Source organism: Ornithorhynchus anatinus, chromosome X1 (assembly GCF_004115215.2).
Source record: "Ornithorhynchus anatinus isolate Pmale09 chromosome X1, mOrnAna1.pri.v4, whole genome shotgun sequence".
Classification (NCBI taxonomy): domain Eukaryota; kingdom Metazoa; phylum Chordata; class Mammalia; order Monotremata; family Ornithorhynchidae; genus Ornithorhynchus; species Ornithorhynchus anatinus.
In genome coordinates this window covers 83,415,921-83,442,635 of record NC_041749.1, presented here as the reverse complement: position 1 = coordinate 83,442,635, position 26,715 = coordinate 83,415,921, and the positions used below count along the sequence as shown (strand labels likewise).

The 26,715-nt window shown below is 50.0% G+C and overlaps 1 protein-coding gene and 1 non-coding gene across 4 annotated transcripts in view; both read left to right on the top strand.

The window, feature by feature from the left end:
- The window catches only part of GNAI2 (G protein subunit alpha i2), a 153,157-nt gene that overhangs the window by 122,065 nt on the left and 4,377 nt on the right, over positions 1–26,715 (top strand). For all 3 annotated transcript variants that reach the window (XM_029050767.2, XM_029050768.2, XM_029050769.2), the window contains exons 5-7: positions 9,709–9,837; positions 23,621–23,750; positions 25,036–25,189. In XM_029050767.2, the coding sequence (XP_028906600.1) occupies positions 9,709–9,837; positions 23,621–23,750; positions 25,036–25,189 (413 nt within the window). The remainder of the gene's footprint in view (positions 1–9,708; positions 9,838–23,620; positions 23,751–25,035; positions 25,190–26,715) is intronic.
- On the top strand, positions 647–784 carry LOC114807109. The gene has a single exon (XR_003755162.1). It is a non-coding gene; the product is annotated as a small nucleolar RNA SNORA7 (small nucleolar RNA).

Sequence of the window (26,715 nt, the reverse complement as noted above, 5' to 3'; positions counted from 1 at the left end):
CAGCATGGGCTAAATCAAAAGGGACCTTGGGCAGATGACCATCTGCAAAGCTGAGTTTTGCCATTTTAAACTCTTTTAAAAATCTAGGGCCAGGTTTTGCACCAGATGACACCAAATTGAGCCCAAACTTGCCGGAAGGCATTCATCTGAACACTACTGAACACTGACCAGGACTGGCTCTACACCAGATCACATGGGACTCTGACTAGGATCTTGGAGATCAATGAGATTCCATGAGAGTAAAGCACAGTCTGATCTTCTGCCTTTCCTATTGAAAATGGTGATGATGGTGGTATCTTTGGGAGCTCATGGCATCTCCATAGTGTTCTTATATGCTAAAAAAGCGCTTGTGCATGTCTTTAAGCAGGGTGTCCTCTCCATGCTTCTACATCTCAATGGGTGTGCCAGGAAGTCCAGGGAATTTGCCATTTTTCCTGGTTCTGTCTAACTCCGTGGGTCCCTCAAGAGTTGGGACAAGAGTCTTGTCTTGTTGCTGGTGGCTTCTCTATGCTTTATAGGCCCTCCTGTTCGGTAGGTGTGTTCCTGGGAGAAATTGAAATGTTGCTGCTGCCTCAGGGTTCTCTCCTCATCTGTGGTGCTGTGATCGGGTCATGTAGCATCTTTTTGTGGTCTGTAGAAGTTCTTGCCCCTCTCAGGTTCATACCTGGAGAGTTTCCAGTACTCTACCAGTCCCGGCTACGAGAGGGAGAGTCGAGCAGAGGCCTACCCATTCCATTCCCAGCTTGGGCAGTGACTAGCGAGTGGAAGGCAAACTGCTACAAGCCAAAACTTACCTGTGCTGGGCAGCAGTGGCACAGGAGAGAGTCAAGGGTGGAGACTCGAGTTTACTGCGCAGAAGGAGGCAATGATAAACCACTTCTGTATTTTTCCTAAGAAAATTCTATGGATACATTACCTGAACGACTGCAGATGGAAGTGGGGCATTCTGGGAGAGATGCGCCCCTGGAGTCTCTATGGGTCGGAGACGACTCGCTGGCATAAGGCTAGACAAGAAGTTCTTGGTTTGGTGGTCTGCTTAGCCGCTATACACATAGCTGCCTGAATCCATTTGTCTTTCAGGTCTCCCTACTGTGCTGTGGTTTTAGTCCACGAAGTGCCATTGTTCAGATTGTGGCTGCATCCCAGATGGCTTTTCTTTTATTTTTGAGGTAGAAGGAAGGTGTTGGAGATCCCAAGATAATGTTTGGCAGATTCATAGGGTGAAAGTGGACCGTTTAGTTTGCCCTTCCCATGTTGGCCCATTCCTTTTTTCCATGTTTGGGCAGTGCTACCACCAACTCAAGCATTGAAACCTCCCATTCCAATCAGTTTGTCAGATGTTGCCGCATTGAATCTATCGAAGTCTCTGTAGAAGCGTTCTTTTTCTTTACTGCAGTTCATCATCGATGGAGGCATGTGTGGTGAAGATGGAGGCAGGGGTGAACTAAGTGTCATCAGAAGGTCACTTGTTCCCCGGGTATACTTGGAAGGCCTGATAGTAGTGATTGATTACCAGTCCAACCCCTGATAGCATTCTTCGTTATCTTGCCAATTGAGCCTTCTTATTGTGCCTTACTCCTGAGTCACCCACCTCCGACCCCATGCTCACAGCCCTTCCTCCTACCTGGCACTCCTGGACTTCACAGCACTTATGTATATATCCGTAATTTATGCATGTGTATTAATATCTGTCTCTCCCTCTAGAATGTAATGTGTCTGTTATATTGTACTTTCCCAAGCACTTAATACAGTGCTCTGCACAGAGTAAACATTCAATATATACGATTGATTGATTGACCTCAGCTCTCCCCGTTTTCAAAACTCTCCTGAAATCTCACCTCCTCCAGGAAACCCTCCTTGATCAATCTCCTCTTTCCTAGGTTTTGTCCATCTAGCAACCTCCTGTGCACTTCTGCTTATACACCAGTCGCTAGCACCTCTGTGTATGGCAGCATGTTAATTTACACATTTATCTTCCATGCTCCTGCCTGTTATCAACAGTCATGTCTTTGTTCTTTCTCCTACACCCATGATTAATAAATAATTTGTATCTTATTTGTCTCTCCCATAAATTGTAAGCTCCTTGATGGCAGGGACTATGTCATCTAATTTTAGCGTACTCTCCCAAGCACGTAGTACAGTGTCCTGCACATAGTAGGTGCTCAGTAAACCCCATTGACTGATTTTGTGGGCAAAAAGAGGAAGAGAGAACAAGGGGCCAGGTTAAAGGATTGGGAAGTGGAGCCCAAGTTGGGATGAAACAAGGAAAGAGCTGGATTGTGCAATCTCTAGCTATAAAAGGCTTTTTCATGTAAGTACACCGACAGTTGGGCCCTGTATCGGGATTGCTTCTGGTAGAGCACAAGGTGAATTTTCCAGGATGAGGGAGTTTAGGTACTTCACCTATGCAGTGCGGTGCTCCACTAGGGTTCTTTGGCTGCCCCTGTAGAAAGGGGTAAACCAAAGTAGAAAGGAGGACCTCCAGAAAAGCAAAGGTGGAATTGAAGGGAACCCAGAAGTCCAGTCTGGAAGAGTAGAGGCAGTACAGTGTTTTGTCCTGTATAAAAGGAAGTAGCTTGAGTTTTCTTGCCCATATTCAGGGCTCTTCTTCCGCTGGGATCTATACTTTGCAGAGTATGTAGCACATGAGTCTTGGGAAGGCAAACTTCAGCTCTTGGGCTGGAATAAAATAAAATGAAATAAATTTCCTGTACCTCTCAGTATCTACCCCCTCTCTCCTTAAATGAGACTATTTTTTAAATACTTGGTTAATTGTGTTATTAGAAAGATATCTTATTAAAATTCTGAAAATTCCTGCACCTGATATCGGCCAAAGTGACTTTGGAATTGACTGCATTTGACACTGAGCCCCTCAAGAGATGAGCTACTTTCAACAATCCCCCACCTCTCCACACACACATACACAACACTCCCAGTTGGCATTCTATTACTCTCTTTCCATGTACAGGGGCCATGAGATCGAGAAAATTAGATTCCTGAACTGGCAGTTGGGACTCTATTATTATTACCATTATTATTATTATTATTATTATATTTTTTAGCCACTTACTATGTGCCAAACTCTGTACTAAGAGCTGGGATAGATACAAGCAAATCATGTAAGACACAGTCCTTATCCCACATAGGGCTCACCATCTTAATCCCCATTTTTTACAGATGAGGTAACTGAGAAGTTAAGTGATTTGCCCAGGATCTCACAGAAGACAAGTGGCGGAGCGGGGATTAGAATCCAAGTCCTTCTGACGGCCCGTCCTCTATCCACTAGGCCTCGGAGTTCTGTTCCTGCCCCCTCCATTGACTTACTATTGGATCCGTCCGGGGCCTCAGTTTCCCCATCTGGAAAATAGGGATAATCCTGCATCCCATCCACCTCACAGTCTGACTAAGAGGAGGAAATTTAGTGCCCAACAGAACGATCCCTGAAAGTAGCTGCCATTGATAGAAAGGGGAGTTTTGAGTGACTGAGTAGAGCTGTGGCCCATTGCCCAAAAAATCTGCCCTAAGATCAAGGACTCTAGCTGAGCTGCCACCAAGTGGGGCTCAGAGGATGGGGTAGCAATTTAAGCCAGTAGCAATTTAAGCCATTTGAAACTTCTGCTCGTAACTCATCCACAGAGTAAATTGGCTCTGGGAGGTCACTGATGAAAAATGCATCCCCTCCCTCGAGAGGTGTCAATTTTGGAGACATTTTTCTCAATCTAGATTAGCACTTCTTATTTCTTGCTTCCTTTCCTTTTTTTTTTCTTTGTTTTTAAGAGAGTGAAAAATGAACACAAACAATGTGACAGGGTCATGCACATTTCTCTCCTCCAGCTTTGCAGGATGTTGGAGGAAAGGAAGTAGGCAATCTTATTTTTAGAGTTTGAAATTCCAGTATGTCGCCACGGCACATGGGAAGGAAATGGTGGGGATCTCGGAGGAGGACAAGGTTTTAGGAACACGGCAATTCACAGCGTTAGTGAGGAGTTGTTTTTGCTGTCTCAGTTGCTAATAAGAGTTTGACGCAGGCAGAACTTTGAGGAGGGGGAACTTGTTCAGGTGGTGAAGTAAACCCCAAAAATCAGCTGGATTGATCTAAACCTTCTCTTCACATTATCAGTAGAAAAAAAAAAAAATTGTGTCTTGGCGGGGCACTAGATGCTAAATATTTTAACCCTCTTTCTGTTTAATGAAAACCAGCGTATGAACCCACAGTCTAGAGAGAAAGTGAGGAAAAAAATGATTATTAAATGGTCCAGTCAATCACTGGTATTTATTGAGTGCTTATTGTGTGCAGAAGATAGCATGTGACTGGGAGTTTCACTGAGGCAAATTTTTGGAAACATTCCTTTGCTTTAGCACCTAGGAAAAGTAACCCTTCAGGTTCAACAATGTAGAAGAGAACTCAAGAGTTTGTTCCATCTTCTTTCCAGTGGTCCTTCAAGAAAGAGAGAAGGAGCCGAAAACGAATCCACTGATTGATTAGCAGAGATTGAGATCTTTTATTTGAGATCCCCCTTCTAGACTGTGAGCCCGTTGTTGGGTAGGGATTGTCTCATCTGCTGCCGAATTGCACTTTTCAAGTGCTTAGTACAGTGCTCTGCACACAGTAAGCGCTCAATAAATATGATTGAAAGCCTGAATGAATGAATTTTTAAAAAGATAATAATAATCAAAACATCTCAAGTTGGGCTTGAAACTAACTGATCTAGATGCTTCAGTCCAGAGGGTGTGTGATTTGATGGGGATTATGCAAAAGAGGCCCCTGGCAAGTAAAGCTTTTGTTGGCAGAGCTTGTTATCCTAACTCCACTAATAGGCTAGTGGCGATAATAGGCCAACACTAATTGCTTTCAACATAGGTGAGAGAAGCAGAAGGCAAGTTCTGTGCTGCTGGAGAGGGCTTGCGTCAGCCCTGGGCTGATAAGAGAGAACTTTGGGAGCCCCCACCCTTCCTGGTTTTGTGTTGTGTGGTGCTCAGAAATGGCTTTCAGCCTGGCCAGCCTTTCTTTGACTGGGGGTCTGAGAGCAGGTTACTCCCTCCTTTTGGAGCTGGGAAGAGCTCAGCTCCGTCATGACATCCTAAGGTTGGAATTTAAGGCAACAGTCCCACAGGGGTCAATTGTGGGCAAGCCATCTCGTGCCAAGGGGGCTTTGGGGAAATGTACGCTCTCTCTCTTTCACTCTCTTTCAGTCTCTCTCTCTTTCTCTTCCTCTCTCTTTCAGTCTCTCTCTTCCTCTTCCTCACTCTTTCAGTCTCTTTCTTCCTCTTCCTCTCTCTCTCCCCTTATCTCCCTAAGATCACACAGGGAGTTAGCAGCATGACCTAGTGGAAAGAGCACAGGGCTGGGAATCAGGACCCTGGGTCCTAATCCCGGTTCTGCCACTGGCCCGCTATGTGAGCTTGGTCAAGTCACCCCTCTGGGCCTCAGTTTCCTCATCTGTAAAATGGGGATACGATACCTTTTCTCCCTCCACCTTAGACTGTGCCCCAAGTGGGACAGAGATTGTGTCCTACCTGATGATCTTGTATCTACCTCAGCACTTAGAACACTATTTGACCCATGGTAAGTGCTAAACAAATGCCACAGTTGTTATTAGCACCAGAGCCGGAACTAGAACTAAAGCCTCCTGCCAACCAGCCCAGGACTTTTTCTGCTAAACCACACTGCCTCCTTTTTTGGCTCCGAAGCCTGTGTTTGGAAGTTCCTATCTGGTAAACTCTAAATATTTTCTTCATCTTCTTGGCTAAGGATTCAGAACTTTGATCCCAGGAAGGATTTGCAGGCAACTCTCATTTATCATCCTAGACCCCAAGCCAAAGCTGGATGAAAAATGTTCTTGATCCTCATTTGACTGAAAGGAAACTGAGGCCCCAGGAGAGGAGATGATGTGGTTGTGGGGCAGAGGGCAAAATGGAAAAAGGCAGAAGAGGTGAAGCAAACTGGACCAGAGAAAAAAGAGTGAGGATGCAGCCCTCTGAAGCGCTTAGTACAGTGCTCTGCACACAGTAAGCGCTCAACAAATATAATGGATTTTTTTCTCTCTGTTGCTCAGACTTTACATGTAGTCACCATAAATTGGAGGCGACATGTACGTCAGTCAGCTTCATAGCCTACTGCTTGGCTAATGCTCTGCTTCCAGACTCCAAATTCCAGGGATCCTTGGCTGGGCCAAAGGCTCCATGCAGCCCAAGAGAAGCAGTGTGGTGTAGTGGAGAGAGTACAGGCCTGGGAGGCAGAAGGACCTGAGTTCTAATCCTGGCTTTGCTATGTGATCCTAGCAAGTCACTTAACTTCTCTGAGCCTCAGTTACCTCATCTGTAAAACAGGGATTAAGAGTGTGAGCCCCATGTGGGACTGGGACTGTGTCCAACCTGATTAACTTGTATCTACCCCAGCGCTTATAACAGTAACAGTAAGCACTTAGTAAGTACCATAATTTCTATTATTATTATTACTATAATTAATGGGCTTGGCTCATAAACCGATAGCATGGATGGCATCTCCTGCAGGGTGCTACTGAGTGCCCAGGAACTGTGCTGTCAGAAACCAGGGAGTGGGAGGAGAAGCTGGGTGGGAGAGACAGGCAGACAGACAGACAGACAGGAGCCGAGCAGCCTCTGCATCAGTGCAGCCTCCCCCCAGCTTGTCTTTTCACTTCCTGTTTTTGCATTGTGTGCCTGCTCCACTGAGATCATTTCCGTTTTGCTCCAAGCCACCTCACTCTCATAGCAGAGTTGCCTCCGAGTTGAATACAGAAGTCTGAGGAGCCTGGTGTTTCTCCGGAGAGGAAAAAAGAGGGCCCAGCCAGGACATATCAGCCTGAGCTCTAGGAACCAAGCCCATCCCCTCCCCCTCGAATGCTCATGTTCACAGGTGTGTGTTTGGGGGCTCTGTTGATCTCAGCTACTCCCCCAGCACCCATGAGGGCCCTGTAAAATGCCATGAGGCTCTGGTATGGGCAAACTAGCTAACTCCAAAATCAGCTTAGAGTTTGCAAAGAGGCTGCTTGGGCTAGAGGTTACAGCAGGAAGCAAGGAGGCCAGAATTCCAGGCAGGGTAGAATTCAGGATGGAGATTTTCTCTCCTATAGGATTGTTGGCATGTTCACAGGATTTCAAGCAGCGGGTTTGGGGCAAGTGCACCCAGTACAGCTGGAATGTGCGTTTTGGCTGGAGCGCTGTTAAGAAAGTAGGGGGTGTTTGTCCTATCATGCACAAATCTGCTTCGATACGGGATGCTTTGGTGCCAGAAGAAACTGCTTGTGCACATAGCGTGTGGCATCGGGCGCTGCGAGTCGCAGGGGGTATGTTTTTCCTAATGAGGAATCTTGCGGGAACATCGCCCCATTTTAGGAGAATGGGGAGTAGCTGCCGCTAACCCCGAGCTGCTTCTGGCCTCCAAAGAGGAGCATTGGAGAGATGAGTTGAATGCTACAGGGCAGACAGCACTAGGGACGCATTCCCACTTCTGTTCGCAGAGCTGAGCCGACCACCGATGTGGCCGAGCTGACCGCCCCACCCAAACCTCCCCGCTGGGCAGGCTAGTGCTCGACAGGTCGCCCTCCCTGCTCGGCCCAGGACTCAAACCTTCACTCTGAGCACTAGGCCAGGTTATGGTTTTCCACCCGCCAGCTGTTCCAATGAGGCATTTAATTTCTAATGAGAGGAAATCTATATTAATTAGTTGAGCGAAAGGGAGTGCGATGCTCCCACGAGCAGGTGTTGGCTGCCATTTCCCCAAAGGTGAGATGACGCACCGTGCAAATTAGTGGGTGCTAATGGGGCTGTGAGTTTGCCCAGCATTCTCTGGCATGCCACGACTTGCCCTCACCTGGCCCCTCTGCTCTGGGGATTGGGGGGGTATTTGTCACAGTGAAACTTAGCACAGTTAATTGCCATATTACTGCCCAGAGAATTCCCTGATGAGCGGCTGCCTAATTTACACCAAACCCGCCTGTTTATACTAACCTGATTAATTTTCGTGGCTGAGCCCAAGTCACCTTGGCTGGCAGGAAGGCAAGGGGAGCAGCGTAAGTAGCCCCGGATGCCGGCCTCCTGGTCTGACCTGGCAGCCTCGGAAGTCCCCCCGACCCTCTCTCTGGGAAATGGAAGGGACAGCTATGGTTGATTGGTCAGGCAGCCAGGATACCCCTGTGGCCATCTAACCTCTCAGTCCTGCTTCCCCTCCTGTCAGCCTGGGACAGGCTCCTCCTGACCTCACAGAGAACTCAGGAGGGAAAATGAATACACAATTCTTGTCCGAGTTCTCAAGGAGGTGGTATTGGTGGAAACTTAAGTGGTGTTGGGAGGGACTCAGAGCACTTTACAACTTGGCAAGATCACTCACAGCAAGATAATGATCTCCACCTCCACCCCCCCTTCCCGTCCCCTTTCTACCTTTCCCTGTCCCTCAGTAAGCATAAAGTCATCATTCACCCGCCCTCTGCTTCGGTCCCAAGATGGCGGGCAACCCTCTTGAGTGAGGACCACAAGGCTATGGGATCCCCTGTGCAGTCCAACACAAGGGCAGAGGGATTAGCCCACCCCTGCATCCCTATGTCTGCTCCCTGCTTCTGAAAATCTGGGGGAGAAGGAGTGGCCCCAAACTTTGGGGTCCTGTCTGACAGTGCTTCCTCCACCCATTCTCATCCCCATCTTTGCACACATGTGAATACACACACACAAACACACACACACACACAACCATGCGGTTGTCCCAAGACCAACAGCCAAGTTCTGGGCAGACTAAGATCATCTCTAGACTGTAAGCTCGTTGTAGGCAGGGAATGTGACTGTTTATTATTGTACTCTCCCAAAAGCTTAATACAGTGCTCTGCACACAGTAAATGCTCAATAAATACAATTGAATGAACTGCAAAGGGCCCAAGAATACATCTTACTCTAGGACAATAAGATGCTTGTTGGTGAGGCTCACCAGGAGCTGGGACCCTTTGGGTCACATTCTCTGTTTTGCCATGAACAGGCTGTGAATGATCTTGAAAAGGGCCACATTCTCTCTCCATTCCTCCATCTCCTCATCTGCAAAGTAAGGCCAACGGCCCTCCCCTACAGGATGGATTTAAAGTCCTATGGGATCCTCTGGGAAAAGGCCCTGGAGGGCCAGTCCTGAAACCTTGCCCTTCTGCTCAGAAATCCTTGGCCAGTGAGATGGAGCCCCAGGACTCGTTTATCTTTAAAGCACAGAGGAAAATATTTTGATACTGCAACTCCCAGGCTCCCTTGCCGGGGAGTCTACATGGACATGTGGGGCAGGTGAAGGGGCAGGCGGATAGTGAGAGAAGCCGGGGATGACAATTGAAATTCTCTGGAATGCTCTGTGGCGTGCTCTCACTCTCTATTTTTCCCCTCTCACTGTCTCTCATTCTCTCTCTCTCTCTCACTCTCTCTCTCTTGCTCCCTGACTCTATCTTGCTCTTTGTCTCTTGCTCTCTGTTACTCTCTCCCTCTCCCTCTTTCTCTTTCTTTCTCTCTCCTTCTCTCTCTCTCTTCCTCTCCCTCCTTCCCTCCTTCCTGTTCCCGGCAAGATTGGGTTTGGCTTCAAAGGGTACTTTGGTGACCAAGGGGGCAAATGTTGGGTACTGCTGGTGCCCCCTCGCACACCCCCTGGCTCTCCGGCCTTCCTAACGTGGTCCCTGTGTATTTTTTTCTCCCTCTCTCCCCCCTCTTCCTTCCTCCCACCTGCAGCTATCTGAATGATCTGGAGAGGATATCCAGAGCAGACTACATTCCAACCCAGCAGGATGTTCTGAGGACCAGAGTGAAGACCACGGGCATTGTAGAGACCCACTTCACCTTCAAGGACTTGCATTTCAAGTAAGTCTCTTCCTGAGCCTGCCCCCTTCAGCTCCAGGTGCTGACCAGCTCTGGGGTCCCTGAGACCACTCTGGTCATATGACAAGAGGCCACCTGCTGGCCTGGGGCTAGCATGATTGGAGAGTGGGCCCCTTCCCCTTCTTTGGGTCCCCAGACCCATGTGCCCATCCCTCTCCCATGTGGGAGGCAGGAGCCTTGAAGGCCTGCCTTCCCCCCATCTGACCCCAATGGGGAGGGGCTCTCAACCCCAGTAGAAGGCATCAAAGAACCGCTTGCTGATCTCTTCATTTGGCGGAAGCGACGAGGATTCTAGATCACGGGCACAGGACTGGCTGGAGAAGAAGTCCCAACTTTGGTATAGACGTGCCAAGGGGTCCGACCCTTTGCTGGGAGTTAGAGGCTCTGCCCCACTCCTCGTTGCTCCGTTGTCGTACATGCAGAGTTTCTTGGTGCCCTTCTTCCCGGGCCTGGACTTCCTCTTCCCCATCAACCTCCCTCTCCTACCTCTCCCCCCACCCTCACCACAGCCGCCACAGTCGGCAACATGGCCCTAGCAGTCTCTTGATTGAAGCAGAGAAGACCTGCTGACTCGCATTTTGTGGTCCAAGCCCAGAGCATGTGGTGCAGTGGGCCCAAGGACTGCTGAGCCTAGCAGGTTTCTGGCCTGGAGCTCTGCTGTGGACAGAGTGCCAGCTTCGTTTGTAAGTGGCAGAAACAGGATTAAGGAGGAAATAATTAGCCCTGTGCAAAGCAGTTTTTACTTCACTTTTTTAAATTTTCCTCCCCCTTAAAAAATCAAGTGACGGAATTCGGTTTGAAAAAAAAAAAGCCATGCTCTGGAGAGGCAGAATGGCAATAGATCCTCTGGAGACAAACCATTCAGCGCAGGTCCCACAGGGCTTGGAGGAACAGCCGAGGGTTTTCCCAAAGGGGTCGGTCCAATGGACATCTTAGGCCGCCGTGGAGCAGGTCCACGTCCATGGCTGCCATGAGAGAGACTGAGAGTCTCTCCAGGACGTGGCCCCACCCAACCAGAGTTGGCAAGGGGGACCAGATGAGATGGAGCCCCCACTGAGTACCAAAGGAAGGCACCCCTCCTCGGGAGCAGTGTCCCCAGGGGGACGTGGGAATCACCCGATGGAGCCCATCCAAGAAAAATGAAGAAACGAAGGCAGAAAATCCAGCTGCTTCTTGCGAGCCCTCAAGCTCTGAACTGGAATTTTGTACCTAAGTGCCCAACAGATAGATAGGCATTCTTTCCTCGACTTCCGAAAGGGTTTTTCCTCTTCTCTCTTCTGGTTAGTCTCTTTACCTGTCTTTTAGCAGACTAAAGTAACAGCCCTTTTTTTAGAGGGCAGCTCAGCTGACCTGTGATGGGGTCTGGGGGGAGAAAGGGGTGTCTCATTGAGACATGCAGCCTTGTGTTGACCCGGAAAGATGATGCTGTGCTGATGGCGTCTTAAGAATCCTTGACTCGAGCTCCCTCAGGACCAGGGCCTTGGTCTGATCCAGCCTGCAGTCTGGAGCCGTGTGGTTTGCATCCTTGGGGCTGCCACTACGACTCCCGTGGCTTGGGTCCACACCGGGGTGCAGTGGTATAGACCAGAAGTGTTTGCTTTGTCATCTGCAGCAGTCCCCACACTCTGGAGGCTGCGCTTGAATCTTCTCACCTCCTCCTCCTCCTCTTCCTGGAAGCTAGGTCAGACCCAATCTAGGAGAAAACAAATGCTGTCAGACCCGATCTGGGGCCCAGAATTTCTGTCTCTGTCGGAAGAGTTCTGCCACCAATTCCTCCCTTGCCTTCTGCAGACTTGACACTCTAGCCAGAGGTAGTTGCCAGGTATTGCTCTTGCTCATCTTGCCAGTCTCAGAGCTATATTCCTGGCTACCGCTTCCCCAAACAGGAAGCCTTAGCAAATCTCCTCTTTCCAAGGGGAAACCAAAAGGACCGGTTCCTCTCTGCCTTTGATTTTGTAGATGCTGCCTGGCAGCCTGCCCGCTCCTCTCCCACCACCTCACCACCACCAAGAGGCAGCCACGGGAACCACCCCCCGCTGATTGGCAGCGTGAGTTGGGTTGCCCGCCACTTGGACACAGTGTGTCGGTGCCCAGAGCAGGTTTTACGGGGTGACGAGAATGCCACAGATTAAAGGAGCGATTATACTCAGCAGACAGTGGCATTCTGAGCCATCCAACTTGGCCCGAGCTTCTGCACCCGTGCCAATCCTGACTAAGTTGAACCCAGTTTAACAAGGTCAGAGCAGGAAGGGAACAAGCCCCTTTTTGTGGTGGTTTTGATCCCTAGTCGGCACAGAGCTTTGCTGCTCTCCCCTCAGCCGGAAGCCAAACAAACTCGGGTGTCTTGCCAGGTGCCTCCGTGCACCTCTGCTTCTGTAACAGGTGACTGTCCTCATCGGACAGGGCACTGGCACCCCCCCCGAAATCCTTCCAGCGGACCCATTCAAATAGTCCCAATCTCTGCAGCCTTCAGTGAGTTAGGAGCCCTGGTCCCAGCTCTGACTTCTTTGGAATCCTTGACTCTGGTGCCTTCAGGGTCTGATCTCAGAACAGCCCATTCCCTCCCTCTCTGGTCCTCTGAATTCCCTTCTGCTGAGCTCCCAACAGGATGATTAGGTAAGACCCTGAATTGTTTTCAGTAAACTATCACTCAGAGGTGATGGGCGTTCTACTGACGATGCTGTTCCCTGCTCTGGGTGCCCTCTCCCTCTCTACCTTCTTCAGAGACCTGTGTTGCCCTGGGTTGTCCTGCAGGAGTGTCTTCCGTGCCAGGTTCTCCCCTCGCCACTCTATGCCTATGACCCCATAAGAGGAGGAGTGGCTGATTGGTTGAGAGAGTTGAGAGTAGTCCAGTGTGGGTTTTAGGCCAATTTAAAGGTATTTCTCACCCTCTCCAATCAGCTGGGCCCAGTGAAGTAGAGCCTGCCTGGAGTAGGGCCAAAGAAGGAAACTGTACTGCTGGTGATTGTCTCCATCGCCCCAGAGCCACTTTGATGGCTACTAAATGAGTTGGTTGCTGAAGCTCACTCCCTGGGCAGGGTGTCCTAGTGAATTGGCTCCTGCTTCGGTCTCCCCAGGCCATCTCTGGTATATGGTGTGGACAGCTCCCCCTACAGAGGAGGAAGAAAGGATGAAGTGGAGCAGTGCAGATGGAGAGCACAGTTTATAGATTGGCTTCTATCACCAAAGAAAAGTACTGCATCCTCCTCCCCAGGTTCTGCTTCCCTACTGCAATGGATAGGATCCTGGCAGATTTGGGGCCCAGTACGGAGTCTCCCCATTAGTGCCCTGGCTGGGGCTAGCAGACAGAGAGAGGCCCTTGAATTGAGAAGTAAACCCAGAGTCCTCCCAAGAGTGATGGCAGCCCCCACCGAGGCTATAACTGGCCGCCCGTATTCTGGCCATCAGAGGGGCACTGCTTATGACAAGGTCCAGTTTGGAAAAATAGCACCTTGAAAGGCACCTTTGCTGCCATGAGAGTTTCTGGACTGGCACTGGGGATCTTTATCAGCTCATTTTCCTGGGGGCCTCACTCCAGGGGCACAGAAGCTCAGATCTCTAGAAAGAGAGTTTGCCTTTCAAACCTTTTCTGCTCTCCTCAGAGGGACTAGCAGTCTCTTTGGGCATTCTGTTTCCAGGAGGCTAAGGAAAGGAATTTGGCACTGACCTGCTATCTCAGCCCAACCCCCAGAGGGAGAAGGGGAGAGGTTGGCTCAAGGCCCAGGACTCCATTTGCCTGGATTCTGTGCTTGTTCCTCGTTCTCCCGCTGACTCCCGCTGACTCTCGAAGGGAAACAGTAGCACGGGCTGAAGGTCCCAGACCCAGGTTTGGCCATTGGAGTGTGTGATGAGAAGGATTGTGGTGGTATTTCCCCAAGATGAACTTCCACGCCAAGAAAGGGAAAAGAAGAAGAGGAACTAGCGTGGATGTCCTTAGAGATTGGGTGGGCCAGACAGGGAGGGAAGGAAAGCGAGAAAGTATTAGAGGAAATAAAACAGACCAGAATTCTTCTTGGGCCCACAGTAGCTAAGCTCCCCAAGTGGTGGACCTGTACTCTTCTGAACCCACCTTCATTTCTCAGGAGAAGGGGTAGGGGAGGGCATAGATATCCCCAGAAGTTGCTGGAACTCATCCCCCGTGGTTGCACAAAGATTTACATGTGTGCAAGGTGTTGTGACTGCTAGCTAGTTCCTCCTCTTCTTTCCCTGTCCCACATGAAGCTCTGTCTAAGTAGGCGGGAGAACAGTCATTGAATCCCCATTTACAAATAAGGAAACTGAAGCTCCGAGAAGTGAAATGATTTGCCTAGGGTTGCACAGCAGGCAAGGGGTGTAGCCAGGATTAGAATCCAGATCCTCGGGCTCCCAGGCCCATGCTGTCTCTCCACCAGACCACACTGCTCCTGGGTGAGGTGAGGATTCTGGGGGCCCAGCAAGAAGTGGGGTGGGCGGGGAGGAGAAATTACTCCTGCCACAACCATTACCACCAGCTCCCTAAAGTAACTTCTGGGAAGCTAGCAGCTCTATCTACTCCACGCTAGTGAATGATCCTCTTGTAGGGGCAGGTAGTGGGGTGGGGGCAGGGGGTGTCGAGAGGCAAGCGACTGAAGGCAAGGATGATGCTCTGCTGCAGGGGAAACCTGGAGACAGCAGGGTACCGTTTTTAAAGAAAATGGAAAACTCTGCTCTAAGAAGGCCCTGGCTGGACCCACTGGGGAACCCGCTGCCTGGAGAAATGTGCTGCTCTGTGGCTGTTTCAAGAGTGAGGTCTTGTTGAGTTCATCCCCTCCCCCATTGGTCTGTAGCCTTACAGCAGGGTTTTTGAAATATTTTTGCCAGAAAGCAATTCCAGGAAAGGATGTTACAACAGAGGCTGAATATTTCAGTTCCCGCCATCCGATATGGAAGTCTGTTGACCCCAGGAGATTCTTCTTTCTTCCCAGCATGTGCCTCTCCTGGTTCCTGGGGGTCCCTGCTGCTTAACTTGAGGGTAGTTCTTCCCTTGTTGATCTTGAGTCCAGCACAGCCCTCCTAAAGACCCCTGATCTGTAACCTTCTCCCCTGCTGCCTGGCTTTTGGAGGACTCGCTGAGTCCATCAGTTGATTCTCTAGATGATGAAGGCCTTAGACCACTTGAGGAGATTTTTCCCTGACTCTTTAGCAAATTTGGTGTGTGTGTGCGTGTGTGTGTTGGGTTGGGGTGGTAGGGCATGATGGGGGGAATCTGAAGCCTCCTCTCCAAAGTGAACTACCAAAATAGATGAAAGAGAAAATGCAAACAAATCCTCGAAAATGGGGCACTAATTCTTCCCTGTGCCGCTCCTGTGCATTGCCATAGGATCCGGAAGCTTGGTTTGAGAGATGCTTGAAAGGGAAGGGGGAAGAGAATAACAGTCTTCTTACTCCAATCAATCAATGGTATTTAGTGAACACTTACTATGTGCAAAGCACTGTACTAAGCACTTGGGAGAGTACAACAGAACTAGCAAGTTCTCCTACTCCTCTGGATGCTGTTACAGTAGACCCCACTTAGCCAGGCTAATTGACGCTGAGTCTATTTAGGTCATCAAAAGGACAAAAAAACAAAATGGGCTCTGGGCATCTTCTTAAGCACCATTCTCAAATTGTTCTGTTATCTGCCGCTGCCCCCTCCTCCACCCCCCACAGCCCCCCACCACACACACACTTTTTGGTTTTTTAGTCTTTTTGGTCTCTCCAAACTAGCTTCTGGCTGCCTCCATGGCACCTGTCCTCAAATGTTTGGGATGAGAAGGTAACAGATTCCTGACTGACCCTCTGGGAGTCCTGGGAATGCCTTTAGCCACCTCCTTAACTGCCAAGTAATGAAAAATACAATTCTCAGAAACGGAAAATGTTTATAACGAGATCAACACTGCCCTTCTGGTGTACAAAACAATAAGCCAGTTTCCTTGCTGGGATAGACTCCTCTTGCCTTCAGCCCCATGCCTTATCCTCTGGGAACCCAGATTATTGCTTCATAAAGCAGATGGGCAGTGATATTATTGCTCTGGTACATAACACGCAAGTAGAGACAACTGATACATGTACAAAAACAGTGGTGATGGAGGGGAGAAATCTGATCCTTTTCCCTAGCAGAAAACAAATCGAAGGAGGTCCTTGAATTCAGAATCCTGGGTGACCTCAGATGAGGTCTTAGCCAGGGTGCACCCTAGTGAAGATTGAAGCGAGCAGGAAGCAAGGGATTTAATAAGCCCCCTCTTATGGGTGGGACCCTTGTCTTTTCCTGCTATTGTACTCTCCCAAGCATACTCTACTACTTTACTACCATGCTCTGCACACGGGAGACATTCAATGAATGCTGTCGCCTCTAATGTTTAGCCTGTGGCCCCTGTCTTTTAGAGCTGTGAGACTCTATGAGGGTCCATACCTCAGAAAGAGGCAATGTAATCAGGGGAGCATCAGGCACTAGACTGGGGGTCAGGAGGCTCAGACGTATCCCCGTTCGTCCTCTGACATTCCAGGTGACCTGAGGCGAGTCCCTTTACCCCTCAGACCCTCGGTTGAGCCACTTGTGAAATAGGGAAAATCATTTCTGACGTGCCTACCTCCTGGAAGGTGGAGTGAAGGTGGAGTGAAGGTGGAGTGAAGTGGCATGTAAAGCCCATGGAAAAAAGGTTTGAAGGAGGCATTGTAATGACCACTTTTTTTCATTGCTGGGGTGAATCTGATCTTTATACATTTTAATGATACAGGCATTATAATAATCTCCTGATGTGATAGAGTCTCCTGGTGGTATGACAGGTCCGGTGGGTTCTGTAACATAAGGATGGTGTTCCTGAGGGAGGCTTCATTAGGGGAACTCTCCCTGGTACCTCCACCACGTACATGGGCACAGCTGTTTCTGCCACCCCTGCATTGGGTGGTATCTAGATAGACACGAGTCTCACTGGAATCAATCAATCGTATTGGAAGAGCATTCCCTAATTTTGTTATCATGGTCTGATAATACTAACGATGGAATTTATTAAGCACTTAGTGTGTGAAGCACTGTTCTAAATGCTGGGATAGATACAAGTTCATCAGGTCTGATACAGTCCCTGTCCCACATATGGCGACCACAATCTAAGTAGGCGAGAGATCAGGCATTGAATCCCCATTATGCAAGTGAGAAGATTGAGGCCCAGGGAAGTGACTTACCCAAGGTCACAAAGCAGGCAAGTCATGGAACTGGGATTAGAACCCAAGTCCTCTGACTCTCGGACCTGGGCTCTTTCCATTAGGTTACACTGCTCTTCAAAATATGCAGTGGAAACATGCTGTGGAAAAAGGCATGTTCAAATATACAGCTTTCAGAATTGAGTCCAGATGTACAGCTTTCGGGAATTGAATCCAACATTTAGAAGCTGTTCAGTGTGTTCAGATCCACCCACCCCACTCCCTGAGATGATGATTCAACTTGAGTTCAGTGTACTTCAAACTCCACGTTTGTATGTTTGTCCCTCCTCCAGACCCTCATATTTCATTCTCGCCTTTGTGTATGTTACTGGGATATTTCTGTTTAAGAGAACAGCAGTGTCGATATGTAAGTTGAGAAGACAAGATATCTGGTCTGTTATCCCAAATCTTTTGGTTTGTTAGGTACTGCTGTCCAATCTTAGCAAGTTTAGTCTACCTTCTTGTGAGTAGCAGCCTTTATTAAGCACCTACTGTGGGCAGAACACTGAACTGGTGCCTGAAAACATATAACAGAAGTAAAAGATACAGCTCCTTCCTTAAGGCTCTTCAAATGTAATGGACTTTACCTGCTGGAGTAATCCACAGAAGCTAATAATAATAATAATAGCAATAATTGTAGTATTTGTTAAGTGCTTACTTAGTATCCTGGGGTATATACAAGTTAATCAGGTTGGACACAGTTCCTGTCCCAAACAGGACTTACAGTCTAAGGAGGAGAGAGAACAGGTTTTGAATGCCCATTTTACAGATGAGGAAACTGCGGTACAGAGAAGTGAAGTGACTTGGCCAAGGTCATGCAGCAGGCAAATGGCAGAGCCAGGATTAGAACCCACGGTAGTCATTCAACTTTCATCTTGCATTTTTGCTCGTTTTGTTCGTGATCCGTCAAGGCCTATACCTGTTATCAAGGAAGTTTTCCTTCAGGTCTATTTACAGTAATTTTTGTCACTCAAAATTATCCAGGAACAACCATGCTTTCCTGAAATTCTGTCACAAACCTTTCATCTTGAACATCAAGCCTTGCTCTGGCCAAAAGTCAGGCACAGTTTAATCTCCATCATTTTGGCTGCTGTGATATAGATAAGCAGGGGTGTAATTGGATTCTTTTATGCCCAAGGCAGATTTTTGTGTCTGGAGCATTTGGGTGCCTCCCACCCCTCCCTTAACCCCCCACCTTCTCCCTCACCACCCAAATTTCCTTAAGGGGGTAAAGGGGTGCTCCTGGATCTCCAAGCCTTAGCTTTACCTGCTTTCCTAAAGCCATTCAGTTTGGGCCCCAGAAAATAAAAGAAAAAGTGTACCCTCCACCAACCCACCTGCGCATGGTTAACCCCTAGCATCCCCCCAAATCTGGCTGGGACAAAGGCAGCTTCTTTGCTTGTCTGGCCTAGTTCTGCCCCCGGAGGTAGGTCCCATGCAGCTCTTTTGGGCTCCTAAGGCGGAATTTGCTATTGGCCTAGTGGAAAGAGCCTGGACCTGAGAGTCAGAGGACCTAGATTCTAATCCCCGTTCTGCTACCCGCCTGCTGTGTGACCTTGGGCCAGTCACTTCACTTCTCGGTGCCTCAGTTTCCTCATCTGTAAAATAGGGATTCAATTCCAGTTCTCCCTCCCCCTTAGTCTGTGAATCCCACGTGGAACAGGGCCTGGGTCCGACCTGATTAACTTGTATCTACCCCAGCGCTTAGAGAAGAGCTTGACACATAGTAAGCACTTAACAAATACTATTACGATTATTATAATTTAGCTGCAGATTTTGCTGCAGGATTTATATGTGCAGTATTCCTCAAGCTTCCTCGGTGATCTGCAACAGGGATTGGTGTTAATGACCGGTGTTTACAGATTGCAGTCTGACTTGCTGTAAAAACATTCCTCAGTTTGGCAATCGGAGTCATCCAGATCGTAGATGTGTGTGACTCTTTTTCCACCTGTGCGTGGGTCAGAGATCCTCTGGATTGCAGCTGGCAGGTGATAGGATGTTTTGCCCTGAATGCTAATATTATGTGTGATGGTCTCTAGACCTGGGAGAATCATTTTATAAAACAAGAGTGAATGTGGGAGAACTGGTTCTGCTGACAGGTCGTTAGGCCCTTTCTGTGCTGAGGCAACACTGTCTGCTGAAAGCACAGGAACAGGTTCCCCCCAGGTGGTGGTGGAAGGTGGCTTCTGCAATGACCTGCTGAAGTTTTCCGAGATCCAAATCAACAATTTTTGTTCCCCTACCTCCCACCCCACCCCACCCCACCTTAGGGCTTTGTCCCTGGAAAGTTACAGATTTTCAGGGACAGAGTCTCCAAAGGTGGGACTGTCTCTCCACCTCCCTGCCTGTTCCGATTAAGTCTTTCTTCCCTTTCTTTCGAGTTCTCTCAGCCGATGGCCCCTTTGCCTGCCTGTCTGCCTGCCTGCTTGACCTGTGCCAAGCCTTTCCTGTGGCCAAGGAGAGAGTCACAAAGACAACTGCCCCCCTTGGCAACCCCGTGCACCCCCCAGCTGAATTCCCCAACACCTGGCCCTAGACTGCTCCAGGAGCGGGTTGCTATTCCAGCCAGCATCTGGGCAGTTTGTTCCCCATCCCTTATTAGTCCAGTTCCTTGGTCACTTTGACAGTCTGTTCAAGGCCAGTTGTGCAGGTCTAATCTCAGCGGAGAGCTCTGCCTGGCAGAGACTGCCCCCCCCCCCAAGTGCTCATTTTCTCTTTCAATTTAGCTCAGACTCTTCCTCCCTGCTGGTTACCACATATTTCCAGGGCCCGAGGAAAAGCATCTATATCTGAGATATAATAATAATGTGATATTTGTAAGTGCTTACTATGTGCCAGGCACTGTACTAAGCACTAGGGTGGATACAAGCAAATCAGGTCGGACACAGTCCCTGTGAACCCGCATGGGGCAATTTTAATCCCCATTTTACAGAGTAGGTAACTAATGTCCAGAGAAGTTAAGTGACTTGCCCAAGGCCACACAGCAGACATGTGGCGGAGCTGGGATTAGAACCCTTGACCTTCTGACTTCCAGGCCCATGCCCTATCCACTATGCCATGCCATTTTCTCAGGGATATCTGAAGTCATGCTTCTTCCCTTTGCATTCTCCTGACCTAGCTCTGATCAATTAGTCCCCGATTAGACTGTAAGGCTGTCAAAGGGCAGGGACTGTCTCCATCTGTTGCCGATTTGTACATTCCAAGTGCTTAGTACAGTGCTCTGCACATAATAAGCACTCAATAAATACTATTGAATGAATTAGTCAGTCAGTGGTATTTATTGAGCAATTAACTGTGTGCAGAGCACTATACTAAGCACTTGGGAGAGTACAGTGCAACAGAGTTGGTAGACACATTCCCTCCTATAGTGAGCTTTCAGGGTAGAGGGGGAGGCAGACACTAATATAAATAAATAATGGATATGTATGTGCATGCTGAGGGTAGGGTGAATATCACATGTCCAAAGGGGACAGATCCAAGTACATAGATGACACGGAAGGGAGAGAGAGGTGGGGGAAAAAGGCATAGTCTGGGAAGGCATCTTGGAGATGTGACCTTAGTAAGGCTTTGAAGGTGGGGAGAGTGCTGGTCCAGTGTGTATAGCATCTAGACCTATTTCCTCAGTCCCACTCTCCCATGAGTGATCCGAGCAGTCTCAAAGACTTTGATCGAATCATAACTGCCCAGTATGGACAGTGTAGTGCTTGTGCTGTTTGTATAGAACATTACCATCCTTTCCAGACTCTGGTATCAGAATTGAGGGGAGGGAGGGGTGCCTGTTCATGGCATTTCAGAGAGGTTGTATTTTACACTTCGTGATCCCCTCTCCCTGCCCCTGTGGAGGTGGCACCCTCTGTTGCTGTGATCTCCCCAGTGGGATTGGCAAGAAGGGGGCAAAGTCCCCACAACTTTTGGGGTCGGGGGGAAAGCTAGCCCACCTCAGCCCTGGAACCCAGAGAGGGTAAGCTATGGACCTGCTTCACATGCAGTCCGTCCAGGCCAGCTGGGTGTGGCTGTAGGGACCGGTGGAAGATGGGGCTCCAGAGTCTCCGCAGTGACTGCATCAACGCTATGGGGCTGCACAGCCACTGCACAACTCTCCAACCCGAAGCCTCCAGTCACCAGCCCTGGTTGTTGTTGGTCCACCACTGCCCAAACAGCTGTAGCAGCTCTGCCCTCAGCTAGTCCATCCTAGACCCTTGCCAGAGCTGTTGCAGCTTGACTGGGGACCATGGCATCAGGTGAAGGGGTAAGGACTCTCTTTCCTTGCTTTCCCCTCTCCTCATCCCCCTCCACCTTCCTACTTTTCTCCCTGCCCCCATCACATTTTCCGCCCTTCTTCCTTCCACTCTTTGCCCAGCCCTCACTGCCTTCCACCCCAAGTTTCTCCCCTGCCCAAAAGGAAACATTGGCATCCCGGCAGCCCACTAACCCAGGAATTCCAATCCAAGTGGCTCGCTCAGTGGTTGGTTTGAATGAGGGCAGCTTCTTCCCCCCTAAACACAACTGCGATGGGAGCCTGGTCCTGCAGAAACAGGACTTCATCCCTCCCCTCCTCCAGGTGAAGTTGAGCTGGGTTGGGGGGGTGAGGGATGGGCAGAGGCTAAGAAGCTGGTGGTGAGAGGTAAAGGGATACTAAGACTGTGACTCGGTTGACACTGTGGACTTCAGTTTTCCCCATTTGTAACAGGGAGACCAGTGAGGCTCATCTGAACACTTGAGCTGAGGATTCAATCCCTGTTCTCTCTCCTACTTAGACTGTGAGCCCCATGTGGGGCACGAACTGTGTCCAACCTGATTAATTTCTGTCTACCCCAGAGCTTAGAACAGTGTTTGGCTTACAGTAAGTGTTTAACAAATACTATTATAATAATAGTAATATAATAATAATAGTACTTTGGGCTTCTGACCTTCAGCAATCCTTGGTGTGAAATGGGGGGGAGGGAGCATCCGGGCCCCCAGTTAGGTGCCTGCTCCCCATTTGCTTCCAACAGCCCAGGGACTGCTCTGTCCCATCCCTGGGTGCTTGGAGAACTCCTAGAACATGAAGAAGCTTTGCAGGTTGCAACAGCTAATCCACAAAGCTGAGACCTCCTCATGGATGGAATACATTTGGCATAAAGGGGTATCCCCCAGCCTCTCTGAGAAACAATGTGGGGAGAGCAGGCCATCTGGGGAAAGGGAGGTCTGGCATGCTGACCTCCAGAGTGACCTCGGCCAGCAGTTGCAGAAGGGCGTTTGAGTGGCTGGCATTTTTACGGTACAAGGGGAAACTGCCTTCCCCTCTCTCTCCCTCTGCCCCCTCCACCCCCACTTTAATCCCTGTCTCCATCTCTCCCTCCATCTTTCTCTTCCTCTATTTCCCTCTACCTCCACCTCTCTCTCCCTCCGTCTCTCTCTGAACTGGGAGTGTGGGATGGCAGTGGGGAAGTCTCCCCGACAAACCCACAGTAACGCAAATGGATTTTTCAGCAGGATCTGCCACAGGGTTGGTAGATAGTGTTCTTCCCACTGACTTGCCTGGTAACTCTGCCCAGGTCTATTTAACCACTATCTCTGTTTGAGGAACTGGCCCCACCTCCTATTCCCAGAGCAGCGACCTGTGGGAGAAGCTGGCCCTGGCCATGCCAACTCTGCAGCCTGTGTGGCTCATGTGAATTTTCCATGTTATTCAACTGCTCTCCCAGCAAACCCTTCCCCTGTCTGTCAAAAGATAGATGCCAGAGACTCCTTCCTCCTTGGCCTGGGCCACTTGCCTCCTGGATTGAGATGTGGAAAAGGCTGGTGTTCAAATGAGCCACTTGGTAACATTCGATTGGGTGAATGGAGAGGACAAGCCCAGCGTTCGTGTCCGAGACCCTGGTCGGCTTGGGAGGGGGCCCACACACAGACCTTTTACCAGGGCACGAACAAACCAGGGACTAAAGCAATGGGGTTGACTCTGGCTCCATCCCCACTTGCCCAAGTCTCTGAGCTTCTCCCAGACAGGGTGAGCCTGAGTCACCCCTTGGATTTCCGGTGGATGAATCAGCATCAGCACTACCTTTTGAACACCTGCTGTGTGAATGCAGTGCTTGCTAATCCCGGCCCCCTGTACAGCTGGCTCCCAGAAGGCTGTTTGAGCCACAGAAAAACGTCCCCATGCCCCAGGCCTCCCACAGGCCTAATGAGAATCAAGCTAAAAGCAATTGCACATTCTGCCTTTTCTCTTCTTTCTTGGTTGATTTTCTTGGAAGTCTGTGTCTAATAGGGAGCTCTGAGCATGTCCACCATGGCCGGAAAGCTGATGTTCAGCCACTGGGCTGGTGATTTGGAGAACAGCATGAGGGAACAGGAGGAGGAGGAGGTGGTTGGGAGGAGTGGCAATATGTTGGTTCCACTGTGAGTAGGGCCAAGGCATATTGTGAGCCACCTAGAATTTGGAGCTCAAAAGACGAGTAGACTCTGCAGGGGCCTGATTCTAGGGACAAAACCTGGCCTCCGGTTGGCTGCAGCTCCTCTCCAAGCAAAGAGCCCTATAAGCCTAGGCCCAGGAGGGGAGGCTTAAGCCTGGCTGTTCTCTTTACAGGATGTTTGATGTGGGTGGCCAGAGGTCTGAGCGGAAGAAGTGGATCCACTGCTTCGAGGGGGTGACTGCCATCATCTTCTGTGTGGCCCTCAGTGCCTACGATCTGGTGCTGGCTGAAGATGAGGAGATGGTAAGGAGCATGGGACACCCCCTTCCTCCCACCTTGACACAACATTCTCCGCAGCCCTAGGAATATCATACTCATGCATGCAGTCTCTCACACATACTCTTACATGTTCACTTTCTCGCACACACACTCTCACAGACTGTGCCCTCCAAGCAGGGATTAATCCCATCAAGCAAAGCAACAGGGTTAGGGAGACTGGATGGAGACTTGGGACTCCTGGGTTCTGGTTCCCAATTCCTTATGCGAGAGAATTTAACTCAGGGGAGGGAAAGGTATTTGGGCCCCTCAAAAGAAAGGGACAAGAGAATTTGCCAGGACCGATTGCAAGAGAAATTGCCGGATCCCAATTCCAGGACCTCTCTCCATCCTTCCCCTCCCCGCCACCCCGCAACACACACACACACAACTCTCTGCTTCTCCCTTCCCGGCTCCCCAACGGCCTGAGGAGCAGACTTGCTTTCCCCAGGGAGTCTGGGACTCAACTAGGTGTGGGGAACCTTCTGCACTTTCCTCGCTGGTGCGATGACTCGTGCCATTCGTGGCAGGAGAAGCTTAGGAGTTGTGTTTATCTTTCCACTGTCCAATTAGCGCCACAGGCTTTAGCGGATTCGATTTTACAAGCTGGTCAGTGAGCGGAATTCCAGCTCGGATGACACGTGGAGCTGTCTGCTCTAATGGATGTGGGTTGCCCTTTTCCCAGGCACACTCCTGCCTCTATCAGGCTCCCCTGTGAGTATGCTGGAACTCAGCCGGAGGCCAAAACCACGCTGCTCTAGCCGCCGCTGGCAGCCAGCTGGGGTAGCTGTTCCCAAGCAGCTGCAGCCAGATAGCGGGTGATGAGGATATCCTGATGCTCGGTGCCGAGCCCTTAATGGGCCTTGTCAGCATGGCACAGGCTGCCGGGGGTTAGGATGAAGCTTGCGACCTTCCCGGCCCTGGCCAGCTCTGGCACCAGCCACCCAGCCTCCTCTTGTTTCATGTTGAGTGTCCCCGAGTCGCCTGAGACTCAGCCAGGGGCCAGTGCGACCCCAGGCAGAGAATCAGGCTGCTCCCCGCCCCCGCAATTAACCCCTCCACTAGCTCACTCACTGCCCTCACACCTTCTACAAGTGTGACTGTCCAGGCCCTGGCTCCCTGACACCCAGGCAAGACCTGCCTGACCTGGGTTGGGATTACGGGGTGGTCATTGGATCTGGCTCAATGAGGCCCGACAACTGCCAGTCATCTCGTCTGCCCTGGGATATTTGGCAGCTGGACGGTGAGCACCTGTATCTGCTTCTCTCCTCAGAATCGAATGCACGAGAGCATGAAGCTGTTTGACAGCATTTGCAACAACAAGTGGTTCACGGATACATCCATCATCCTCTTCCTCAACAAGAAGGATCTGTTTGAAGTGAAGATTCTCCACAGCCCCCTCAACATCTGCTTCCCAGAGTACACAGGTATAGGGGCACAGAGCCTGGGGTCCAGGCTTCGAGTTAAAGGCCTAAATGGGTGTACATGGAGTCGGCAGGTGCTTCCAGATAACACATTCTAGATGGTTTTAACCAGCCACCAGAGGCCTCTACCCTAGATGAGAAGCAGCGTGGCTCAGTGGAAAGAGCATGGGCTTTGGAGTCAGGGCTCATGAGTTCGAATCCCAGCTCTGCCACTTGTCGGCTGTGTGACTGTGGGCAAGTCACTTAACTTCTCTGTGCCTCAGTTCCCTCATCTGTAAAATGGGGATTAAGACTGTGAGCCCCACATGGGACAACCTGATTCCCCTATATCTACCCCAGCGCTTAGAACAGTGCTTGGCACATAGTAAGCGCTTAACAAATACCAACATTATTAGATGGAGTGGGGGTTGGGGGGAGAGAACAGTTCCAGCTACCCCCAGTTAGACCTAGGCACAGGAGAGAGCAGAAACTGTTGCTAACTCAGCAGCAGCACGGGGAGGGGAGTCCCCATGAGGAGAGCCTTCCAATAGCCAGGCGGGAACCCCCAGGTCAAGATGAATCAAAGTGATCGAGGTGGATTCATGAGCAAGAAACCCCAATTAGGGGAATTTGAAAGTGACTTGGCTTTCTCTGGCTTAGACTGTTGACTCCAGGACCCTGCCTGGGGCCACAAGGGGCTCCTTCTGACTGATCCCACCTGCCGGTCATCCAAAGCCCAATCAGAGCCAAAGACCCTCTCAGCACTATAGTGTTCTCTATACCCTCTCTCCCGGCCCCGTGGAGTTCCCCGGAGCCTCTAGCAGCACAGGCTAGAGCCAGATTGAGAAGAGGCTTTTTAACTGTCTCACTGCCTGGCCTGGGCAAATGCCAGAGCTGGGCGGGAAGCCCCTCAGAGGACTCATTCCTACCTTGGCCTGTTTCTGGCCCCTCACCTCAACAGCACAGAGTACTTACCCCTGTTGGCCCCCAGGCGCATGCTGACCTCTGCCCAGGTCCAGTGGGAGCCCAGCAGCTGCTGCCAATGTGTTTAACCATTAGCCTTCCTGATCTCTTTCACTGAAACTATATACAGACCATCTCACTTCCTTTTCTCTCTCATCTTGAGAGCTGCACACAGCCGTCTCAGGGTGGGGAGAGAGATTATGTTCCCATTCTACAGATGGGGAAAACTGAAGAACACAAAGTTGGGTAGCAGTTGTCTGGTCACCAGAGAGTTGGTGAGAGAGCCCTGGAGTCTGAATTGTACTTTCCCACAGGCTTAGTATAGTGCTCTGCACCCGGTAAGCATCCAATATATACCAATGATGGATTGATTGATTTGAGTCCCAACCTCCAGGCTGGGGCTGATCCCACAGCATTCTGGATCCAAACAAGGAGGTGCTGTTTTCCAGCCAGAGCCAGAAGGGTGTTAGAGGGTCTTGGAAAAGCAGTGTTGCCTAGTGGAAAGTGCCCAGGCCTGGGAGTCAGAGGACCCAAGTTTGAATCCCTACTCCACCATTTGCCTTCTGTGTCACCTGGGACGATACACT